The sequence below is a fragment of the Nannospalax galili genome, unplaced genomic scaffold (assembly GCF_000622305.1).
Source record: "Nannospalax galili isolate Female #2095 unplaced genomic scaffold, S.galili_v1.0 scaffold369, whole genome shotgun sequence".
Classification (NCBI taxonomy): Eukaryota; Metazoa; Chordata; class Mammalia; order Rodentia; family Spalacidae; genus Nannospalax; species Nannospalax galili.
Window position 1 is genome coordinate 1766748 of NW_008360318.1, and position 20813 is coordinate 1787560.

General features: G+C 36.8%; 1 protein-coding gene across 2 annotated transcripts in view; it reads right to left on the reverse strand.

The window, feature by feature from the left end:
• Atp2c1 (ATPase secretory pathway Ca2+ transporting 1) overlaps positions 1-20813 on the reverse strand; it is a 139252-nt gene that overhangs the window by 31273 nt on the left and 87166 nt on the right. For both annotated transcript variants that reach the window (XM_017796100.2, XM_008825104.3), the window contains 6 exons: positions 12579-12734; positions 11279-11347; positions 10288-10363; positions 6577-6643; positions 2213-2337; positions 1349-1446 (listed from right to left, as the gene is read on the reverse strand). In XM_017796100.2, the coding sequence (XP_017651589.1) occupies positions 1349-1446; positions 2213-2337; positions 6577-6643; positions 10288-10363; positions 11279-11347; positions 12579-12734 (591 nt within the window). The remainder of the gene's footprint in view (positions 1-1348; positions 1447-2212; positions 2338-6576; positions 6644-10287; positions 10364-11278; positions 11348-12578; positions 12735-20813) is intronic.

Below are 20813 nucleotides of genomic sequence, written 5' to 3' on the forward strand. Positions count from 1 at the left end.
TCTTTATCAAACCTAATACCCTAAATTCAACAATCTCATTTTAAGGACTACGTAAATGTACCTAAATAAACCAAGTACATACAAACTCAATTTTTCTAATGTTTGTTGTTTTCCTCATGAACTAGCTGTGAATACATTTTCAAATATTGCACCCATCATAACTAGTATTAAGAATATTATTTCAATGACAGATTCTGCAAAGACTAAGAGGGCCTGGAATTTGTCTTCTACCAACTTCAGGAAGAACTACTGAAAGAGATAAACACTTAAAAGATTATCAATATGCAATTTTACAATAGTCATTCATCTATGGAGTCACACAAGTATTTACTATGACATACCATGTTAGTTAATACAGCCCCTGTTCTTAACAATTCAGAGCAGAATAGAAAAGAAGGACAGACATTTTCAGCTGGAATAAAGACTAGAATGCAGAGAACATGTGCAGCATAGAGCCAGTTCTGAGTCGTCAGCAAAGCTTTCCTGAAGATTCCTAGAATCAAGGTGCCAAAGATAAAGAAGCACTGACTATCTTATGCCCTAGGCCAGGAACAAAGGTCCTAGGAAAAATTCTGTCACACTGAAAGAACTATAAAGCTAGTACAGTTAACATATTTGGTGCACAGTAGACAAAAGAGGGGAAAAGACAAGGCTGGAGAAGGAAGTAAGAGACAATGCAGGGCCTTAAGAAGCCACAATCTAGAAACCTAGTCACAATGGAAAACCATTGAAGTACCTTAATTTAAGGGAGTGGTCTCTTAAAGTAGAGTACGTGAGAACCAAAAATAAACATAGCAAGACTTGTCAAAAGGCTGCATCAGAAGGCCAGCTGAGATGACCCGCAACAAGGTCTAGGGAAGCTGGCTACCAAATATAGCTAGGAAAGCCATTTAGTAGGTCATACAGGAAGGGCTTGTTGCTGAATGGGTGTAGGGATGATTAAAAGAAATGCCCAGGGATCAAAGCTTCTGAATTGTACAAGCACAATGAGACAAACATCATGATAAAATCACATAGGAAGGAATTAATTCTGGATTTTGAAGATGAAACACTGGAATTGCTAAGCATGTTAAAACACCAAGGTTCTGGGGCTAGAGAGATGGCTCATCAGTTAAGAGCACTGGCTACTCTTACAGAGGGTTTAAATCCCAGCACTCACATGGCTGCTAACCACTGTCCTAATTCCAGTTCCAGGGGATCCGAAGCCCTCTTCTGACCTCCGAGGGTATTGCACAACACAGGTGCACATGTAGGCAATACAGTCATACACATACATTAATAAAACACCAAGTTTCTCAACAAAGGTATACTGTTGTTTTAATAAAAAAATTTAAAAGCTAAAGAATACCTCAGCATGCAGACCATCTGAAGTAACTATGTGTGTAACAGTCATTTCGTTCTTTGTCAACGTTCCAGTTTTATCTGAACAAATCACATTACAGCAGCCTAAAAAAACAAATCATTGGGTATCACCAATAGTCAGGCAGGACAGGCTGGCTTATAAAATGACTTTGGAACAGTGTTCTAGTTCTCTAAATTTTATAGAGACCAAATCACTGGTAACCTTCATTTCTTACATTATGTTTGCTTCGTCATAAATTTAGGAAGGTAGAAACAAAAATCAGATTTCCTTCTGTTTACTTTTTCTTACTTCTTATAAAACTAATTCATATTGGTTTTGTACAATGATTTTTCAGAATACATTTTCAAGAGAGTTTCAAGATTTTGATGTATAAACCCACATAATTTCTTCAGTCAAGGTTTTTCAAGGTATTATAAATAAGAAATTGAACTTAATGCATTTTTGGATAGCCAATTTTTTAAGTTTCATGATATAGTCTGAATAAAGTTGTTAAAGCAATATAACCAGGATATACTTACTGTTCTTATTATAAGAAAATTCAACTTACATATGAAAATCTGAGATCTATAATTATCAATTGTTTTTTCCTTAAGATATCAAAAGAAAAACATTCTAATAACTGTGCTCTAAGGTTTCATTTGCAATATGGATTTTTAAACTATGAGCTAAACATTAGAATATTACACAAAGCACAAAGAGTCTTCCTGAGAAATAAATCTTTTTAACTGCTTCTCCTGGCTGCGAAAACCATGTGCAACACTGTCACAGACCAGCATCATTCTGCAAGCCTCTCACAGGAAAACTGTAACTAATGCATCATCACCTAAGTGTGCTCTTCACAGCACTTACCCAGAGTTTCAACAATAGGGAGCTTTTTCACAATGGCCCTTTTCTTCACCATTCTCATAACACCAAGGGCTAGTGTCACTGTGACCACAATAGGCAGACCTTCAGGAATTGCTGCCACAGCCAAACTATGAGTAATAAATATACCACATTAAAATGTAAGTTTGCTTAACAGTTATCACAACAGTAATTCCTATTCCTACTTCCTAATTCCCATTAGCTTTTTTTTTAGTTTGATATAGTTTAGCATCATTAACACTCTGTTCTACAACCGTAACTTTTTTTTTTTTTTTCTTTTTTGGTCTTTTTGAAGTAGGGTCTCCCTGTAGCCCCAGCTGTCCTGGAACTCACTATGTAGACCAGGCTGGCCTTGAAATCACAAAGATCCACCTGCCTCTGCCTCTGCCTCCGAAGTGGTGGGATTAAAGGCGTGCGTCACCACGCCTGGCTCTTTTTTCATACTTTATTTAGAGGTTAATATAAGCAAATTCAACTTACATATGAAATTTTGAGAACTATAATTGAAGGCTGAAAGACGCAACATTTACAAAACTATTGGCAGACCATGCACCCAGAAGTTAACATGTGCATAATGTTCCCAGATGAAATGGAATCCTTTCCTCTCATGCTTCACATCCAACAGACTTTTTCAATCTTACTTTTAAGTCATTTTATAAATTACTTACAGAGGAATAAAAACTTCATTAGAAATATTTTTAATCTTAATCCAAAAATACTCCTTGTTTTTAAAAGTACATATCTCTAAAGTGGGCAACATTCTCTGGATGCAATTAACTGTTCAACTGTCAATTAATAAAGTTTGAGCATAAGTCTTGTATTTTTTTTTTAATTTCAAAAAAAACATTTCTAACAGATTCTAGCTCACCAATGCTGGTTCTTTTGCTGGTTTGGGGGTTTAGGGTTTTTTTTTTCGTTCTTATTATTTATTTATTTACTTATTTACTCACTTATTTTACATAGGGTCTCGCTGTCCTAAGCTGGCCTCAAATTTACAACTTTCTTGTTCCTGCTGGGTTAACAGGTAAGAGCCACCAGGCCCAGCCAGGTTCTTTTGCTTTTGTTTTGGCAACAAGTAACACTTTTGAAAATACTGAGAATGCTCAGCTTTGTGGAAAGGAGACAGTCAATCTTTTTTACACAACTGGGAAATATTTCTGGTCTTAGATTTTAGAAACACCAAATATAGTGATAAATACAATGAATTTTCCTATTTCTGCATTAACATTTCTTTTAACCACCTTTATATTCTTACTAGTCTTCAAACATTTCTCTACTTACATATAAACAGTATAAAGTAAATGCTATAAACAAGCATCATTAAAAATGAAAGAATACTCTAGTGAGACCCTGCCTCAAAACAATAAGTAAAAGAATACTGTTATATGCTCTTTCTGTAAGAAAAACTGGTCTGGTCTGGACATTTGTTAGAAGATATTACAGGATAAAGTCCTTGCTGCAAAATAAATGAGAAAAAGTGTTTTTCTTTTTGCCCTTAGAAATGTAGCACTCTCTCATCAATAGTTGTATGGTTAATTTCATCTATATTATTAAAGCCTACATAACTCCTATCTAGTTCTCTGTATTCATTTTCTCATTTGTCTGATTGTGAAGTCATCTGCCAATTTTTCTCTTTGACATTATGGTGGAAAACTTCAGAATTCTCACCCTTCTCCAATGAATGCTTCAACAACTTAGGGGAAAAAAGCAAGCAAACAAAAACCTATAAAGACTGTCTCCTGATTTCTTTTATACTTTCATGAATGATATTGGTTTATTTTGGTGAATAAATAAACAAATTCTAAAGGACAGTAAGACAGTGATGACTTCTTATTACATCAACCATCTAGGCAATAGCATCATTCTACTTTTTTACTTCATGCATATGAAAATAATTGTGAAAACAACTCAGGGTAAAAAAGGAAATGTTTCAAGAAATAGGAAAAATTAGATCATTAAAGATTCCATAATGAATCAAACATTTATACACAAGTCCAATGGACCCATAGTTTTTATTCTACTAAAAAAAAAAATTATTTGGAGGCTGAAAAGATGGCTCAGTGGTTAAGAGCACTGGCTGCTCCTGCAGAGAACCTAGGTTTGGTTCCTAACACCCACATGGTGACTAACAACCATCTGCACTCCAGTTACAGGGCATCCAGTGCCCTCCTCTTGCCTCCACAGGCATTGCATACACATACACATACATATGTGCAGGCAAATATTCATACACATAAAATTAAAAATATCTTTTTTAAAAAACTTAGTTTTCTAAATACTCACATACCTTGAAGAAAAAATAAAAGTAATGCTGTCTGTAAATCTTTATAGTTAGAACTGCTCAAAAAATTTACTAGAAAACTAAAATTGATCCCAATCATTTGCCAAGTCAATATCTCAAACTCTTGCCCATTTTTATTTCATATTTAACCCATGTTTTATAAATTTAAACTGGGCTTTAAATTTTACTTTAGTTCCACTGCAAAAAAAATATATTCCTTTACTATGCCACAAATATCTTCTCTCCTTTCTACTATTTCTTATAATCTACTCAATTTGTTCTTTTGAAATACACCGGGGTTTTCTGACTGCTTGTTTTAATATTTTAACTTTTTTATTCTGGCCTACTACAGAGAAATGTCACTCAGATTTCTTTTCCTTAAGTTGCCTAGGTGAACCTTATCCTTTCCCTTCCATTACATCACCTTTCTTGCTGTCCTTTCCTTCACAAACATTTTATGTATCTGCTTTCCTATTTGTAATTAATTGGATCAATACTTTAAGCATAATCTACATATTTCTAATAATTTTCCCTTGTTTGATAATGAATGTTCCACTGTTTTGTAATATAATCTGATGTTGCTATAAATGAAAAGTGAATAAAATGCTTCCCTTTCCTCATTGGATTAGCTTTCTAGTTCTACTTCCCTAGTACCTGATAAAGTAGCACTGTCCAGTATGTTGTTAGGCCACACATTTATGATACAAGGGATTATCCTCATTGATAATCTGTCTCTGAGCTAAGAAAATTATATTATCTCATAAGAAGCAACAGTTACACATTTCCAGAGTACAGTGAATCTTTTAAGTACTTGTATCTTGCAAGTACCCTATGGGAAAATGAGGCTAATTTTAACCCAGGGGAGCATCTGCACTCAGACCTCATCTCCTTATACTTGAGTGAACTGCTTGCTGCATATACTACTACAAGGACGCTCTCAGAACACAGACACTTGACTTGGTCCTGCTGTGTTCAGGACACAGGGACCAGATGTAGCCTGTAAAGTACTGAGTCAGAATGTTTAGTACAACCTGTATGTAGTAGGAATTACCATTGCTATTGAGAAGTCTGCAACAATCTAATTACCCTTCTTTTGCAGATGACTTGTTTTCCTTAGCTTCATAATGATCTATGGTATACAGCTTATAAGTTTCCCCATCTTGTTTGGTATATGGTGAACGCTTTTAATCTCCAAAGACTCGCATTTCACTTCAGCTTGAGAAGATAGTCATACTGTTTTCTATATGCTATTCTCTTACCTCTTTTTGAAATTCCTATTAATTAAAAAATATTACTTTCTGAAATTACTCTTCTTTGCCACTTCTAGTTCATTATCTTTCATGTATTTTAAGCTTTTTCTCTTCAACATCATACTGAATGTTTAATTTCAGGAGTCAGAATCTTAATTTCTAGTAATTTTTTTATTCTCTCTGATCCTTTTCTATATCAATCTGTCCATCCTTCATGGATGAGAAAATATTCTTTATGTTTGGAGTTTTTCTTCTTCCTTGAAGACTGATGATCAGTTTGCATATTGCAGTCTTTCTCCTTCATACTATGAGCTTTCTAACAACTCTTGTCTACTATATATAAAAATGAGGGCTGGAGATAGTTCAGCGGTTAAGAGTGCTGGTTATTCTTGCAGAGGACACAGGCTCAATTCCCAGCACCCACATGGTGGCTAACAACCATCCGTAACTCCAGTTCTAGGGAATCCAACGCCCTCTTCTGACGTCTGTGGGTACTGCATAACACATGTGCACCTACTTACATGCAAGCAATACACTCATACACATAAAATAAAAATATTTTTAAAAATTAAAAAATGCAGCAGTGATCTAATGATTCACATTTTCTCCATTAACAATTAGTAGGTTTTCATTTTCCTTTAAGATTACTTCTGAAAGGCAAATATGATAACCACCACAATGGAAGAATGCATGAAACAATGCACAGCTTCTGAACTGGTTAAGGAGGTTTTATACTCCTATGAGCCCCACAGAGAACCATCCCCATAATGAAATAGTCTACCAGAGACTTCATCTATAAATAGAATGTGGCAACTTACCTGACACTGATAGTAAACATTTCCAGAATGTCTTTTCCTAGTAACCAGCCAACCAACATGATGATACCTGAAACAAAATTAAAAATACACTTTTCCCTTTGCTTTAAAATCACCTATAAAGGCTACAACAACAAGATAAGGGTTCCTAAAAGGTTCTTTGACATAAAAGTATATCTGATCACAGAGGTTTTACAAGAATCACTAAACACAGGGATTCAAGTTAGCAGGCATCTTGGTCACTGCCCTGTACAGGGTCAAGGAAAGGCATACAGTTTTACCTTTGGGTCTGCTGTTCCCACCCACTTCTCAAAATAGTCAATGACAATTCAAAAAACATTGTCACCGTTTTCATACAATGAAAAATGGGTGCACACCTATAAAACATAAAGGTCTTGGTCAGACATGGTGGGGTACACCCTCTAATCCTAACACAGAGGCAGGCAGATCTTTGTGAAATGGAGGCCAGCCTGGTCTACAACAGTGTGTTCTCATAGCAAGTTACAGGCCAACAGGGGCTAAAGGGGACCCTGTCTCAAACAAACAAATACCTTTAAAAAAAGGAAAAAAAACATAAATTTGATATTTGCTATCAACTTCGCAAAACAAAACACTGTAATTTAAAATTACATATACTATTCAGACATCACGCATAAAATATGCACTTCATACAAAGGTATACTTAGAACCTATTTCAGAGGCTGAGCTTTCTTCCTAAAATGCTCTTTAATTTACCAAGTTGACAAAAAACATCTGCAAATGGCAATGATCAAATGAAAGGTGCTATGAGATTACACACACCACTACCTTCAAACCCTGTGCTTGTGATGACAACTGATCACCACATAGACATAAGGATAAAAAGAATAAGTAAGGAATTATTTTGCTGAAATTACATAGCAAAAATATTGTTTTAAAAATAACTAGTTGAAAACACTAAGAACTAAAATAACTAAAATATAATGTTGAAAGAATTAAAAGAAAATTCTAATAATTCTAAATTAATACATATGTGTGATATATGATAAAGATGTTATTTCAACAAAGTGAACAAAGAAAAGATTATAAAGTTAATAGTACTGGAATAATTTTATGTAAAAACTTATGGTTCTAACTTAAGATATAGAGCACCTTAAAAAGAATTATTTTCTTTAAATTTATTTGTAACTAACATAAAAAAGCATATCAAGAGCATTTACACAATGCCATGAGACTTTCTGATACATGTATATATCATGTAGTACTGCTTCAAGCACAGTAAACACAACTTTCTCCTCAAATATTTATTATTTCATTATGGTGATTTAAAAATTATTCTTTGAGAATTTCATTTATGTATATAATGCGGCTTTATTTTATATTCTAATTCCTCCTGGACCCCCCCCCTTCCACATCCCTCCTTCATGTCTGTTTTTTTTTAATAACTAACTGAGTCCAATTAGTGCAGCCCATATGACCATGGGTACAGGGCCATTCTACCATGGGCAACCTACTAGGGGCCAACCACTGAAGAAAACTGACTCTCAATCCTCTAGAAGACATGATTGTCAATAGTTCATAGTTCCTCAGTTAGGGGTAGGGAGCCCTCCCCAATCCTTGCTGGAATTTTGACAGGCTTGATGGCTTGATCTTGTATAGGCAACCACAGCTGCTGTGAGTTCATAAATGCAGTGATCCTGTCACCTCCAGAGTACACTATTTCTCAGCAGTCCCCAACAACCTCTAATCCTTTCAATCTTTCTGCCCTCGCTTATAAGACATCTCCTAAACTTTAGGAGAGAATGTGATATAGATGTCTCATTTAGGGCTGAGCACTCCAATCACTTATTCTCTGAACTTTGACCAGTTGTCTTTTTTTAATAATATTTATTATTGTTATTTTATGTGTATGCGTGTATTGCCTGCATGTAGGTAAGTGCACCCGTGTCGTGCAATGCCTGCAGAGGACAGAAGAGGCTGTCAGATCCCCTGGAACTGGAGTTACAGACAGTTGTTAGCTGCCATGTGGGTGCTGGAATTCGAACCCGGGTCTTCTGCAAGAACAGCCATTTTTTTTAACCGCTGAGCCATCTCTCCAGCCCCAACCAGTTGTCTTTTTATTAACTGATATCCACTGCAAAAATTAGCTTCTCTGATGAGAAGTGGCAGCTGCACTAAGGTTGGGTTTAAGTATCTATAAGGCAGTTTGATACTACATCCGTCTAGCAAAATAGTAATAGCAGGTTCTCCCCTAAGGCAGACGTCCCCAGCTGTGAGTTCTCGGCCAAACATGAGTGCCCTCATGTGGAATGGATAATCTTTAAATAAAATAGTAAACTTAAGATAGGCACAGTGTCATCATAGCATACTCCTGCAATTCCAACTTTTGGGAGGAGGTACAGGAAAACAGAGTTCAAGGTCATCCTTGAGTATACAAGTTTGAAACCACCATGGTATATGTTTCCCTGATAATTTTAACTATCTTATCATTTTGTTGGGGGGGGTTGTTGTTGTTATTTTGTTGGCTGGTTCGTTGGTTGTTTTTTTTTTTTGAGACACAGTCTCCCTGTAGCCCCAGCTGGCTTGGAATTCACTATGTAGACCAAGCTGGCCTTCATACACAGAAATCGCCTGCTTTTCCTCCCAAGGAATGCTGGAATTAAAGGCATGCACCACCATACCTAGTGCAAAATTTAGACTATATAGGGGCTGAGGGTGTAGTTCAATGATACAGCACTTGACTAGTTACATGAGGCCCTGGATTCAATCACCAGCACCAAAAACAAAAACAAACAAAACAATTTAAATAAAAAGAACAAAATCTATAGAACTATGTTTAAGTAAACATCCTTATAAACATGAGGTGGGAAGATTTTTAAGGTGGTTAAAAAATTTTAATTATTTAAGCACCCGTTGTCTCAATAATTTTACCTCTAAAAATATATCTTAAAGAAATGAGAAATGATTATAATATGATAGTAATAATCTGTACTGAAGAATGATGTATATGAATAAGAACAATCAGAAAACCTTAAAAAAGATGACTGATTATAGATTCAGAAAATGGAATACTATACAGTCTTTAAATTTGCTTTAGGTGACCATCAATTTAATAGCAAGATATTTATGATAGAACATTTGAGAAAGAAAAGGGGAGAAGCAGGATGGATGAGGAGGGGAGGAGAAGGGATAGATGGGGAGGGGGAGGAGGGGACTAGGAGAGAGGGGGAAAGAGAGGAGAGGAAGGAGAGGGGAGGGAAAGGAGAAATGGAAGGAGGGAAAAGCAAAGCAAATTGATGCATAGCCATCGACACTATCATAGCTAGAAAGACAAAATGTTTAGAGAAATGCTCTCTAGCTACACATAGGAATTACAGTTTTTGTTGTTGTTGTTTTATTATTTTTTTCACCTTTGTATCCAAGCTTAGTACTATAATTAAAAAAAAAACATGAGAAAATCATTCCATTCATATTCAAAACAAAAAACCCAAATGATTTAGCAAGTTAGGATTTCCAGCAAAGTCTGAGGACCTGAGTTCAATCCCCAGAACCCACATGGAAGGAGAGAAATGACTCCCTCAAGTAGTCCTCTGACCTTTAAATGTGTATGTACCTATGTGTGCTCATGTGTATACACACACACGCACACACACACACACACACACACACACAAATTCATTTTTAAAATATAAAAGAAAAGAAAATCCAAGTAAAAGATACATACTGTTCTCTTACCTATTATACCAAAGGAGTAAAAGGACAGTTGCTTTCCTAAGAGGTCCATGCTCTTCTGCAAAGGAGTTTTTGGTGCCTTGACAAATTGGAAAAGTGTTATCACCACAATTAGTTACATTTAATGTACTTTTCCAGGTGCCAGGGACCCTGCTAAGGGCTTAACATGCACATTCCTAAGTTAACCCCACTTCCACCTTCACTGAGGAAACTGAGGCCTCCACTTTAAACTCTGCTGAGGGTCATGCAGGAAGCAATCCCTTCCCACTATGCTTTCCATTGAGTTAATCTTTCCTGCCAGGTTCTCTAGGGCTCCAGGACCATCAGCTATTTCTGCTATTTTCCAATTGTTCCCTTCTGTATCCACATACATATTAGCAACCTAATTTTTTTTTTAATTCTGTGGCTCCCAGATCTGCTAAACTTCTTTAGCTATCCCTTCATTGCCAAGCTTCTTCAAGAACTTCCACGTTGCATTACACACTGCAATCTTAGCAGGTTACCTAAAAAATCCTGATAATTTTGGAAGAACATTTATATGTACACACACACCCAGAATTATGTTAGAAATATGGATAGAACACATTCTGAGGTATAAATATATTAATTAGTAATCCTATGGGTTGAGGGCACAGTTCAGTGAGAGAATATGTGCTCAGAATATGCTAAGCCTTAGGTCAAATACCCACCCCCAAAATAATAAGATGACAGAACCATTTTCTATAAAGAATAAAACATGCAGAAATTGGCTATAAACCTCTTTCTACTATAAACAATGAATAAAGATAAAAATCTTTTAGAATACTGTCAATATAAATTCAAGTCCTCCCAATTTTAGGACTTCTAATTACGTTTATAAGGAAAGATAATGAGCAATATTTTGAAGAAAATACAGGTTTTAATAGTGCATACAAGAATCTACAGCTATTTGTTTTTCTACTACTTAGGATAGAGAACTATAGATCTGACAACCAGTAACATAGTAAGTACTCACTTCTTCTGCTTGCATCATCTTAAAAACTTCCCCAAATTCAGAATTTTCTCCTGTTCCAATGACAATACCCTAAGGGGAAAATCAAGGAAGTTCATTTTATTCAAATGGAATCCCTTCTTCCAACTAAAAGGGAGGGGGGGCATAAAGACTTTTCATTTCCTTTCTTCAAAGCCTTACAACCACAGGCTTAGAATATATATCCAAGATTCCCTTACCAAATATACTTTTTATGCTACTCTCATGAATGTCTTCCCCTTACAATACAAACCTTGGGGGGAAATTGACCCAGTACGGAGGCCCATTTTTTGAAACACTAATGTTTTATACTCAATAGCTATATGTAACAGTTTCTTGTTCCTCCTCCTATGCTACTGAATGATGCCTATGACATTGGTGAAATATTAGAAACCAGGAAACAAGAGTTCAAATAAATCAGTATGTGAGAAATACGTAGTTAGAACATTATTGCCAGTACTATATAAACAAAATTAATCTTAACTAATCTTGGTAATCTAATGTAATCTTAGTAAAGAACACACTTATGAACCACTGCTTCCACTTTTAAAAAGGACACCAGGCTGGGGAGAAAGTTCAGTGCTTGATGAAGGGTATGCAAGCATGAGGACTGGGGTTTGAATTCCCAGAACCCACTTGAAAGGTGAGTAGGCATGGCAGTCACCTGTAATCCCAGCCATCAGGGGGCAAAGGCATGAGATCCCAGAACAAGCTGGCTAGCTAGACCTGCTACAGTTGGTGAGCTAATGGGGTTCAGTTAGAAACCCTGCCTCAATAAAGTAGAGAGCAATCAAGAAGACAAACACACACGTGCACACACACCTGCAAGCACACAAACACACACAAAAGGGACCAACACTGAAGACTAGCCTGTATCAAAGTAAGTACTATAAATTAATGATATCTCATTTATTTTCATTTGCAGGGCATAATTCTCTCCAATATAAAAAACACTGCCTGTACTTAAGTTCAACCTTTCTATCATACATTTTGGGGGGAAAATACACATAAAATTAGTGGGGGGCGGGAAGGGAGATGGTCCTGTGAGGTGACTCAGCAAGTGAAGGTACTTGTTGCATTTGAGCTCCTGAACCAACAAAAAAGGTGACAGATACAACTTCCCAAAGTTGTCCTCTGACCTCCATACACATGCCATGCACTCATATTCCATATACATGTGTAGGTACACACATGCACACAGAAAATTTTTTTTTTTACTTGTGATAGATAAAATGGATTTTTTAAAGAAATAAACTGCTGTTTTCAAAAGAAAACATTTAATCACCTTTGCTTTGCCACACCTGACCAGTGTTCCCATGAAGGCAATGTTACTTCTTGATGCAAGATCTCCATTAGTGGTGGCTGGTTGAGGGGCTGTCACCTTAGAACAAGGAGTTGTCTCTCCTGTCAGGCTAGACTCATCAATGGAAAGATCCACAGCCTTGGGAAACAAAGCATTCCACATTTAAATGTGTAGAATAGTCAACATCTGAAGAGTTAATGACATCACTTCTAGTATTCCCACTCCAGTGATTAGCTCATCTTGTGTTACAGGCATTACTTTAAGACAGAAGACCAAATCAGTACCATCATGTATGTTACACCAAGTCAACAAAAACTGGAGACATGCAAAGACTGCTTACCCTCAAAACAGGATAGCCTTAAATTCAAAATGGAACTAAGGTAATGGACACCCCAGCTGAGAGTATACCTAAGAAAACCCAACTCCTGTCTTACTACGTAGCCCTGGCTGGCCTGGAACTCACTATGTAGACCAGACTGACCTCGAACTCTCCTAACAAAATATTACATCCTACTTTTACTCTGTCTCCAAAGTTCTAGAAATGTATGAGGCTGGAGAGATGGCTCAAAGACTAAGAGCACTGGCTGCTCTTTCAGAGGACCCAGGTTCAAGTCCCAAAACCCACATAGCAGCTAATCATCATTTGTAACTCCAGTTCCAGGGGATCAGACCTCTGTAGTCATTGTATGAGGCAGGTGCACTCACATACATGCAGGGAATACACTCACACACATTAAAATAAAGATAATAAATACTTTAAAGTTCTAGAAATGTATCTAGCAGATTCAAACCAATCATGTATAAAGGGATTTTTTTTTTGGGGGGGGGGGCTCAATTTTCACAAATTTCGCTATATTTACTCCAAATTAAAGTTTAAAAAAAATCGAAAATATAAAAAAATGCTGACAAGAATTAAAAATGTGTATAAATGTTTCTGTGCACATTTTTATGACTACCTCTGACTATAACAGGACTCAACTCTGAGGGTTCAGGCTTAGTAAAGTATTAGCCTGACTAAGTACACAAAGTATCATTTTATGTTTGGAAAATGCTATAGGTGTATGGCGTGGATCTGTTTCTGAAAGCACAGGCCAAAGAATATCTCCTATGGATACTTATAGGCACTATGTACACAACAGACAATGCATACATACATACATACATATTAAGGAGGATACAGTGCCCAAGCAAGCTTTGGAAATGATGCATTAAGAGTGAAACAGCATGCCCTACTGCATCTCAAGAGGTACACAGTTACAGCAGAAGTTCTCAAGGTACAGGACCAGCAAGAGCAACTAACAGTATCACCTCTACGACCCCAGAGCTTATTAGAAATGCAAGCCTCTGCCCAATCTAAAACGGAAAGTAAACCCAACAGATTATTTACAAGTGCTCCAGGGATTCTGGTGCACATTCAAATTTGAGAATCAATGCAAGGAATACCATTGATGCAAAATTTCTTTGATACATTTTATTCCAGAATGTTAGAATACTTTTGGAGAAGCTAGGAGCTAGAGTTCATTATTTTAATAATTTTGTATGCTCAGTCATCTAACAGACTAATTTATTATCCTAACTATGTGCTAGGTGCTAGGCCAAATCCTGGAAAGGAAATAAAGAAATGAACCTTGAGCAGTTAAATTGCTGAGCAGTCTCACTGCCATTATAACTTGAACTGGATTTTTAGTTTTAACTTATAAAGAGGCATGGAGATAAACAGTCTCAGCACTGCAGAGCCAAGACACAAGGCTAATAAATTATATCTTCTTACTTTATTTGGTTTACTTTTGCAGTGCTAGGGATTGAAACAAGGACTTCATAGATACTAGGCAAGTACTGTACATTTCCAGCCCAATAATATCTTCTAAAACAGTTTCTTTTGGGGCTGGAGAAATGGTTTAGCACTTAAGAACACTTACTGCTATTCCAGATGATACAGGTTCAGGTCTCAGAACCCACATAGTGGCTAACAACTGTCCCTAACTTCAATTCCAGAAGTCCTTACATCCTCTTCTAGCCTCTATGGGTATTACAAGCATGGGAACACTAACATGCAGGTAAAACACTCATACAAAAAAGACTGAAATAAATAAAAAAGTTAGGTTTGCTTCTTTATGAACATCAACCTGATCTCAAAAGGAATCAGTGTGTAGGAAGGATGGGGGGGTGGCGGCGATGCTTTCTCAGGTGCTTCTTCCTCTCCATCTCTGCAATTTAATTTAATTTAATCCATGCCATTCATTTATTCACTTAACAAATTTCATCAAAGGACATGAAGTGCCAGACTGTGGGAGATGATAATTAGCAATGAACAAAGTTCCTGACCTCAGCTATTATCCTAATAGGAAAGCACTTCGAAAAAATAACTGGATACGCCATTCCAGGTAGGAAAAGAAACAAACATAGTAAAAACAAAACAACATCTTAGGAGAAAAAGAATATTAGAATAACCTTCTGCTGAGCCCTGAAAGACTCAAGGGCTTTGTGTCTAGGCCATCATCAAGGAGAAAGAATTCCAGAGTAAGGGAACAAAAAGCACAGTCAGTGGAGACGGAAACCTGTGCTTGTGTATGAGGGAAACACGCAACGTTGTAAGCACAAATAAGGGTTGCCAAGAATAAATCATTAGGTTTTAAATTACTCAAGTGTGCAACTACAAAAAGACAAAACTGTGTCAGCATTTCCCAAAAGTTTAGGTATAATGACAATGCTAATCATTTTAGCATCAGATGGGGCCTAGAAAGAAATTGTTCCTTAAAACACAGAACCAGAGTAACTTGGTTTTTAAAATTATACACAGACACCTGTCAACTTAAGTTCAATGCATCACGTCAAACTATTACTAAAGGCTATAAATTACCGACCATGTTCAAAAGCAACAAAATTTTTCCTTATAAAAGGAACATGTGCCTCTGCTTCCCTGGGACTGCACGACCCGGAGGCCTCTCTCCAGGATAAGTAGAACTCCCCCCCAACCCACAGGCCATAAGCATACCTTGACTCTCCCATCCTCATTCACCCCTCCTGGAGAACCACCACTGCTTCCTGATACTTTGCATCCAGACCAACCCAGTTCCTTCTGGGGTCCCCAGACTTGATGGCGCCTTCACCTCCCTCTGCTTCCCTGGGCTGCACAACCAACTAGCCTCTTAACTGGACGCCATGGCTGATCTTTCTGCTTCCTGATCCTTTCATTCAGACCAACCCAGTTCCTCAGTGCAGTCTCCAAAAGCCCTTGGGACCTCTTCCCACCCCCATCTCCCTTTCCATCTCTGGGTGGCAAGGCCACCAGTTGTCTTAGACCACCATCTTTCATGGGCCCTGCTCCCAGGCCAATCCAAACCCAAAATTCCTGAGGCCAAAATCTTTCCTGGAGGGATCCAGACCTTAGGAGAAAGCCTAAGAACATCTGATCCTCATCTGACTTGGGCCTCTGCAGAAACTCCTGAAGACAAAAGCAATCTGGTCACTTGAATAAATATAAAATCAAAAGAGAGAAACAGAAGCTTGGACGAACCATCTTTTAATGACCAAAAAGTAAACCACAAAGACACATAAAGTTTACAAAAAGAAGCAGACAGAAACTTTAAGGCTTCAGTCTCAAACAAGAATCAGAAACTACAAAAGAAATCCACATGTCAAAATCACAGAGAAAAAACAATAACATGAAAAACCAAAATAAGATATCCCCACCAAATACCAATAGTCCTCTAGAGGAGTACAATGAGAATCCCCTAGAGATAATGCAGGACATGAAACTCAAAAGAACAATTATAAACATGATAAAAAAAATTCAGTGAATTGAAAGAACACATAAAGAAATCAGAGAACTCAAGGAAGATATGGATAAACTTCTGAATGAATTCAGAAAAAAGCTAGAAATACTGAAGACCACTCAGGATGAAATGAAGAAGGAAGTGAAACACTCAGTAAGCAAATTAGAAACAACAGGAGAAAGCCTCACCAACAGGATTTATGAAATAGGAAACAGAGTATCAAGACTGGAAGATAAAGTGGACAAACTAGACCACTCAAGCAAAGATTATGAAAAATTTAGGAAACAACAAGAACGGAATATGCAGGAATTGTGTGACACCATAAAAGACCAAACTTACGAATCATAGGCATACAGGAAGGAGAAGAATCCCAAGACAATGGCATGGACCAGATCTTCAACAGAATCGTGGAAGAAAATTTCCCAAAATTAAAGTAAGACATGCCCATACAAATACAAGAAGCATACAGAACACCAAACAGACAGGACCAGAAAAGAAACTCTCCACGGCACATCATAGTAAAAACAATAAACATACAAAACAAAGACACAATACTAAAAGCTGCAAAAGAGACACAAAAAGTCAGGTATAAAGGAAAACCCATTAGGATTACAGCTCACCTTTCAGTGCAAACTATGAAAGCCAGAAGAGCCTGGACGGAACTATTCCCAGTTTTAAATGACCACAGATGCCAACTCAGATTTCTATTAGGCAGCCAAAATGTCTACTATAAATCGAAGGGGAAAGAAAAAACTTCCATGACATAAATAGGCTGAAGGAATTCATGTCCACAAAACCAGCCCTTCAGAGAGTTCTGGAAGCAATACAAAGAGCTGAAGAAAGGAATGACTATACCTAAGGGATTATGGAATGAAATACAGTGAAGGTATAACTGTGGAAAAGTACAGCTATATCAACGATGTACACAGAAATTAAAATGACAGGATTCAATACTGAGCTTTCATTAATAACTTTAAATATTAACGGACTCAACTCCCCAGTCAAAAGGCACAGACTAGGTGAATAGATTAAGAAACAAAACTGATCTTTTTGTTGTCTGAAAGAAATTCATCTCACTTTCAAGGACAGACACTATCTTAAAGTGAAAGGATGGAAAAAAATATACCAAGCAAATAGTACTAAGAAAAAAGTAGGCATTGCAATTCTAATATCTGACAAAACAGACTTTAAACTAAATCAGAAGAGATAAAGAGGGTCACTTCATTCTGATCAAAGGAACAATAAGTCAAGAATATATTACAATCATGAACATATATTCACCAAACTTTTGGTGCACCCAACTTCATGAAAACAATACTATAGGACTTTAAGACTCAGATTAATCACAACTCATTAATAGTCGGGGACTTCAATGCCCCACTGTCTCCATTCGATAGGTCAACAGGGCAGAGAGTTAACATAGAGACGTCTGAATTTAACAATACCATATATCAAATGGACTTAACAGACATCAGACATCTACTGAGTATTCCACCCAAGCACCAAAGGACAAACATTCTACTCAGCACCCCATGGAACCCTCTCCAAAATCGAACATATACTGGGGCACAAAACAAACCTCAACAAATACAAAAAGATTGAAATAATTCCATGCATTCTATCAGATCACAATGCAATACAGCTTACAATCAACACCCAAAGAAGCCCTAATCACCACATGAACACATGCAGATTAAACAACACACTCCTGAATGATGAATGGGTCAAAAGAGAAATTAAGAAAGAAATAAAAGTATTCCTGCAATGAAACAACAAAACAAAACCTCTGGGACATGCTAAAAGCTGTCCTTAGAGGGAAGTTTATAGCTCTAAGTGCCTACATCAAAAAATCAGAAAGAACATACAAAAAATGGCTTAACATTGCAACTCAACACACTTGAAAAGCAACAGCAAACAAAATCCAAACCCACCAGACAAGAAATAACAAAAATTAGGGCAGAAATTAATGAAATTGAAAGAAAGAAAACAAGACAAAAAAAATCAATGAATTCAAGAGCTGGTTCTTTGAAAAGATAAACAAGACTGACAGACCACTAGCCTAGGTAAACAAAAGAAAGAAAGAGTACCTCCAAATCATCAAAATCAGAGATGAAAGGGGAAACATCACAACGGACACCAGAAAGATACAGAACATTATAAGGGAATACTTTAAAAACCTACATGCTACTAAATTTGAAAACTTTAAAGAAATAAACAGATACCTAAAGGTATGGGAATCAACAAAACTAAACCAAGAAGAGATTAACAGTTTAAACAGACCCATAACACAAAAAGAAGTTGAAACAATAATACAAAACTTCCCGACAAAAAAAAAGCCCAGGACCAGATGATTTACACCAGAATTCTATCAGACATTTAAAGAAGATCTACATCCAATACTGCTTAATTTATTCAAAAAGACAGAAATGGAGGGAGAACTTCCAAATTCTTTCTATGAAGCCAGCATCACTCTCATACCAAAGCCTGGTAAAGATACAACCAAAATAGAAAACTATAGACCCATATCCTTAATGAACATAGATGCAAAAATTCTCAATAAAATACTTGCAAACCGCATACAGACACACATCAAAAAGATCATCCACCATGATCAAGTCGGCTTTATCCCAGAGATGCAGGGATGGTTCAATATACATAAGTCAATAAACATCATGAATCATATAAATGGACTCAAAGATAAGAACCACATTATCATCTCAATAGATGCAGAGAAGGCCTTTGACAAAATTCAATATGCATTTATGATCAAAGTCCTAGAGGGAATTGGACTGGAGGGAACATACCTCAACATAATTAAAGCCATATATAACAAACCCACAGCCAACATCATTCTAAATGGAGAAAAACTGGAAGCATTCCCATTAAAATCAGGAACCAGGCAAGGCTGTCCACTATCTCCACTTCTCTTTAACATAGTACTTGAAACTCTTGCAAGAGCAATAAGACAAGAGCAGGAAATTAAAGTAGTAATAATTGGAAAAGAAGAGACCAAATTATCCCTTATTGCAGATGATATGATATTATGTCTAAAAGACACCAAAAATTTCACCAGAAAACTCCTAGAAATTATTAACAAGTTCACTAAGGTGGCAGGATACAAAATTAACCTACAAAAGTCTGTAGCGTTTTTATATACCAATAACAAGCAATCAGAGAAAGAGCACATGGAAACGTTGGCCTTCACAATACCTGCAAAAAAAATAAAGTATCTCGGAATAAACCTGACCAAAGACATTAAAGAGCTCTACAATGAAAAATTTAAATCTTTAAAGAAAGAGATTGAGGAAGACATCAGAAGATAGAAGGACTACCCACGCTCATGGATAGGAAGAATTAATATTGTGAAAATGACCATTCTACCAAGAGCCATTTATAGAGTCAATGCAATGCCAATCAAAATCCCCATGACATTTTTCGCAGAATTGGAAAGAACCATCCTAAGATACACATGGAAGCACAAAAGACCTCGGATAGCCAAAGGAACCCTGAGCACTAAGAGTAAGATTCACATGGAAGTACAAAAGACCTTGGATAGCCAAACAACCCTGAGCACTAAGAGCAATGCCAGGGGGATTATTATACCAGATTTTAAGCTGTATTACAGAGCTATAGTCATAAAAACAACATGGTACTGGCACAACAATAGACCCATAGATCAATGGAACAAAATTGAAGACCCAAATATTAGTAAATGCAATTTCAGCCACCTGATATTTGACAAAGAGGCCAAGACTATGCACTGGAGGAAAGACAGCATGTTCAGCAAATGGTGCTGGCAAAACTGGATCTCCACCTGTAGAAGAACGAAACTAAACCCCTATCTTTCACCCTGCACAAAAGTCAATTCCAAACTGATCAAAGACCACCATGTAAAGCCTGAATCTCTGAAACTGTTAGAAGAAAACTTTGGGAAAAACCTACAAGATATAGGTATAGGAAAGGATTTTCTAAACCGGACATCAACTGCTCAGGAAACAAGGGCAAGAATTAACAAATGGGACCTATTTAAACTACATAGCTTCTGTACATCAAAGGAGGCAACCAGGGAAGTGAAGAGAAAACCCACAGAATGGGAAAAAATCTTCATCAGTGACACATCTGACAGAGGTTTAACATCCAGAATATACAACAAATTCAAAAAATAAAGAATCAAGAAAGGAAGTAACCCAATTAAAAGATGGGCTAAGGAACTGAACAGAGAGCTCTCAAAAGAAGAAATGAAGACAGCTAAGAACCATCTTAAAAGGTGTTCAACATCACTAGTAATTAGGGAAATGTAATCTAAAACCACTTTAAGATTTCATCTTACCCCAGTCAGACTGGCTAAGATCAAGAGAACAAATGTTACCAAATGTTGGAGAGGATGTGGGGAAAGGAGAACACTCATCCACTGCTGGTGGGGCTGCAAACTGGTTCAACC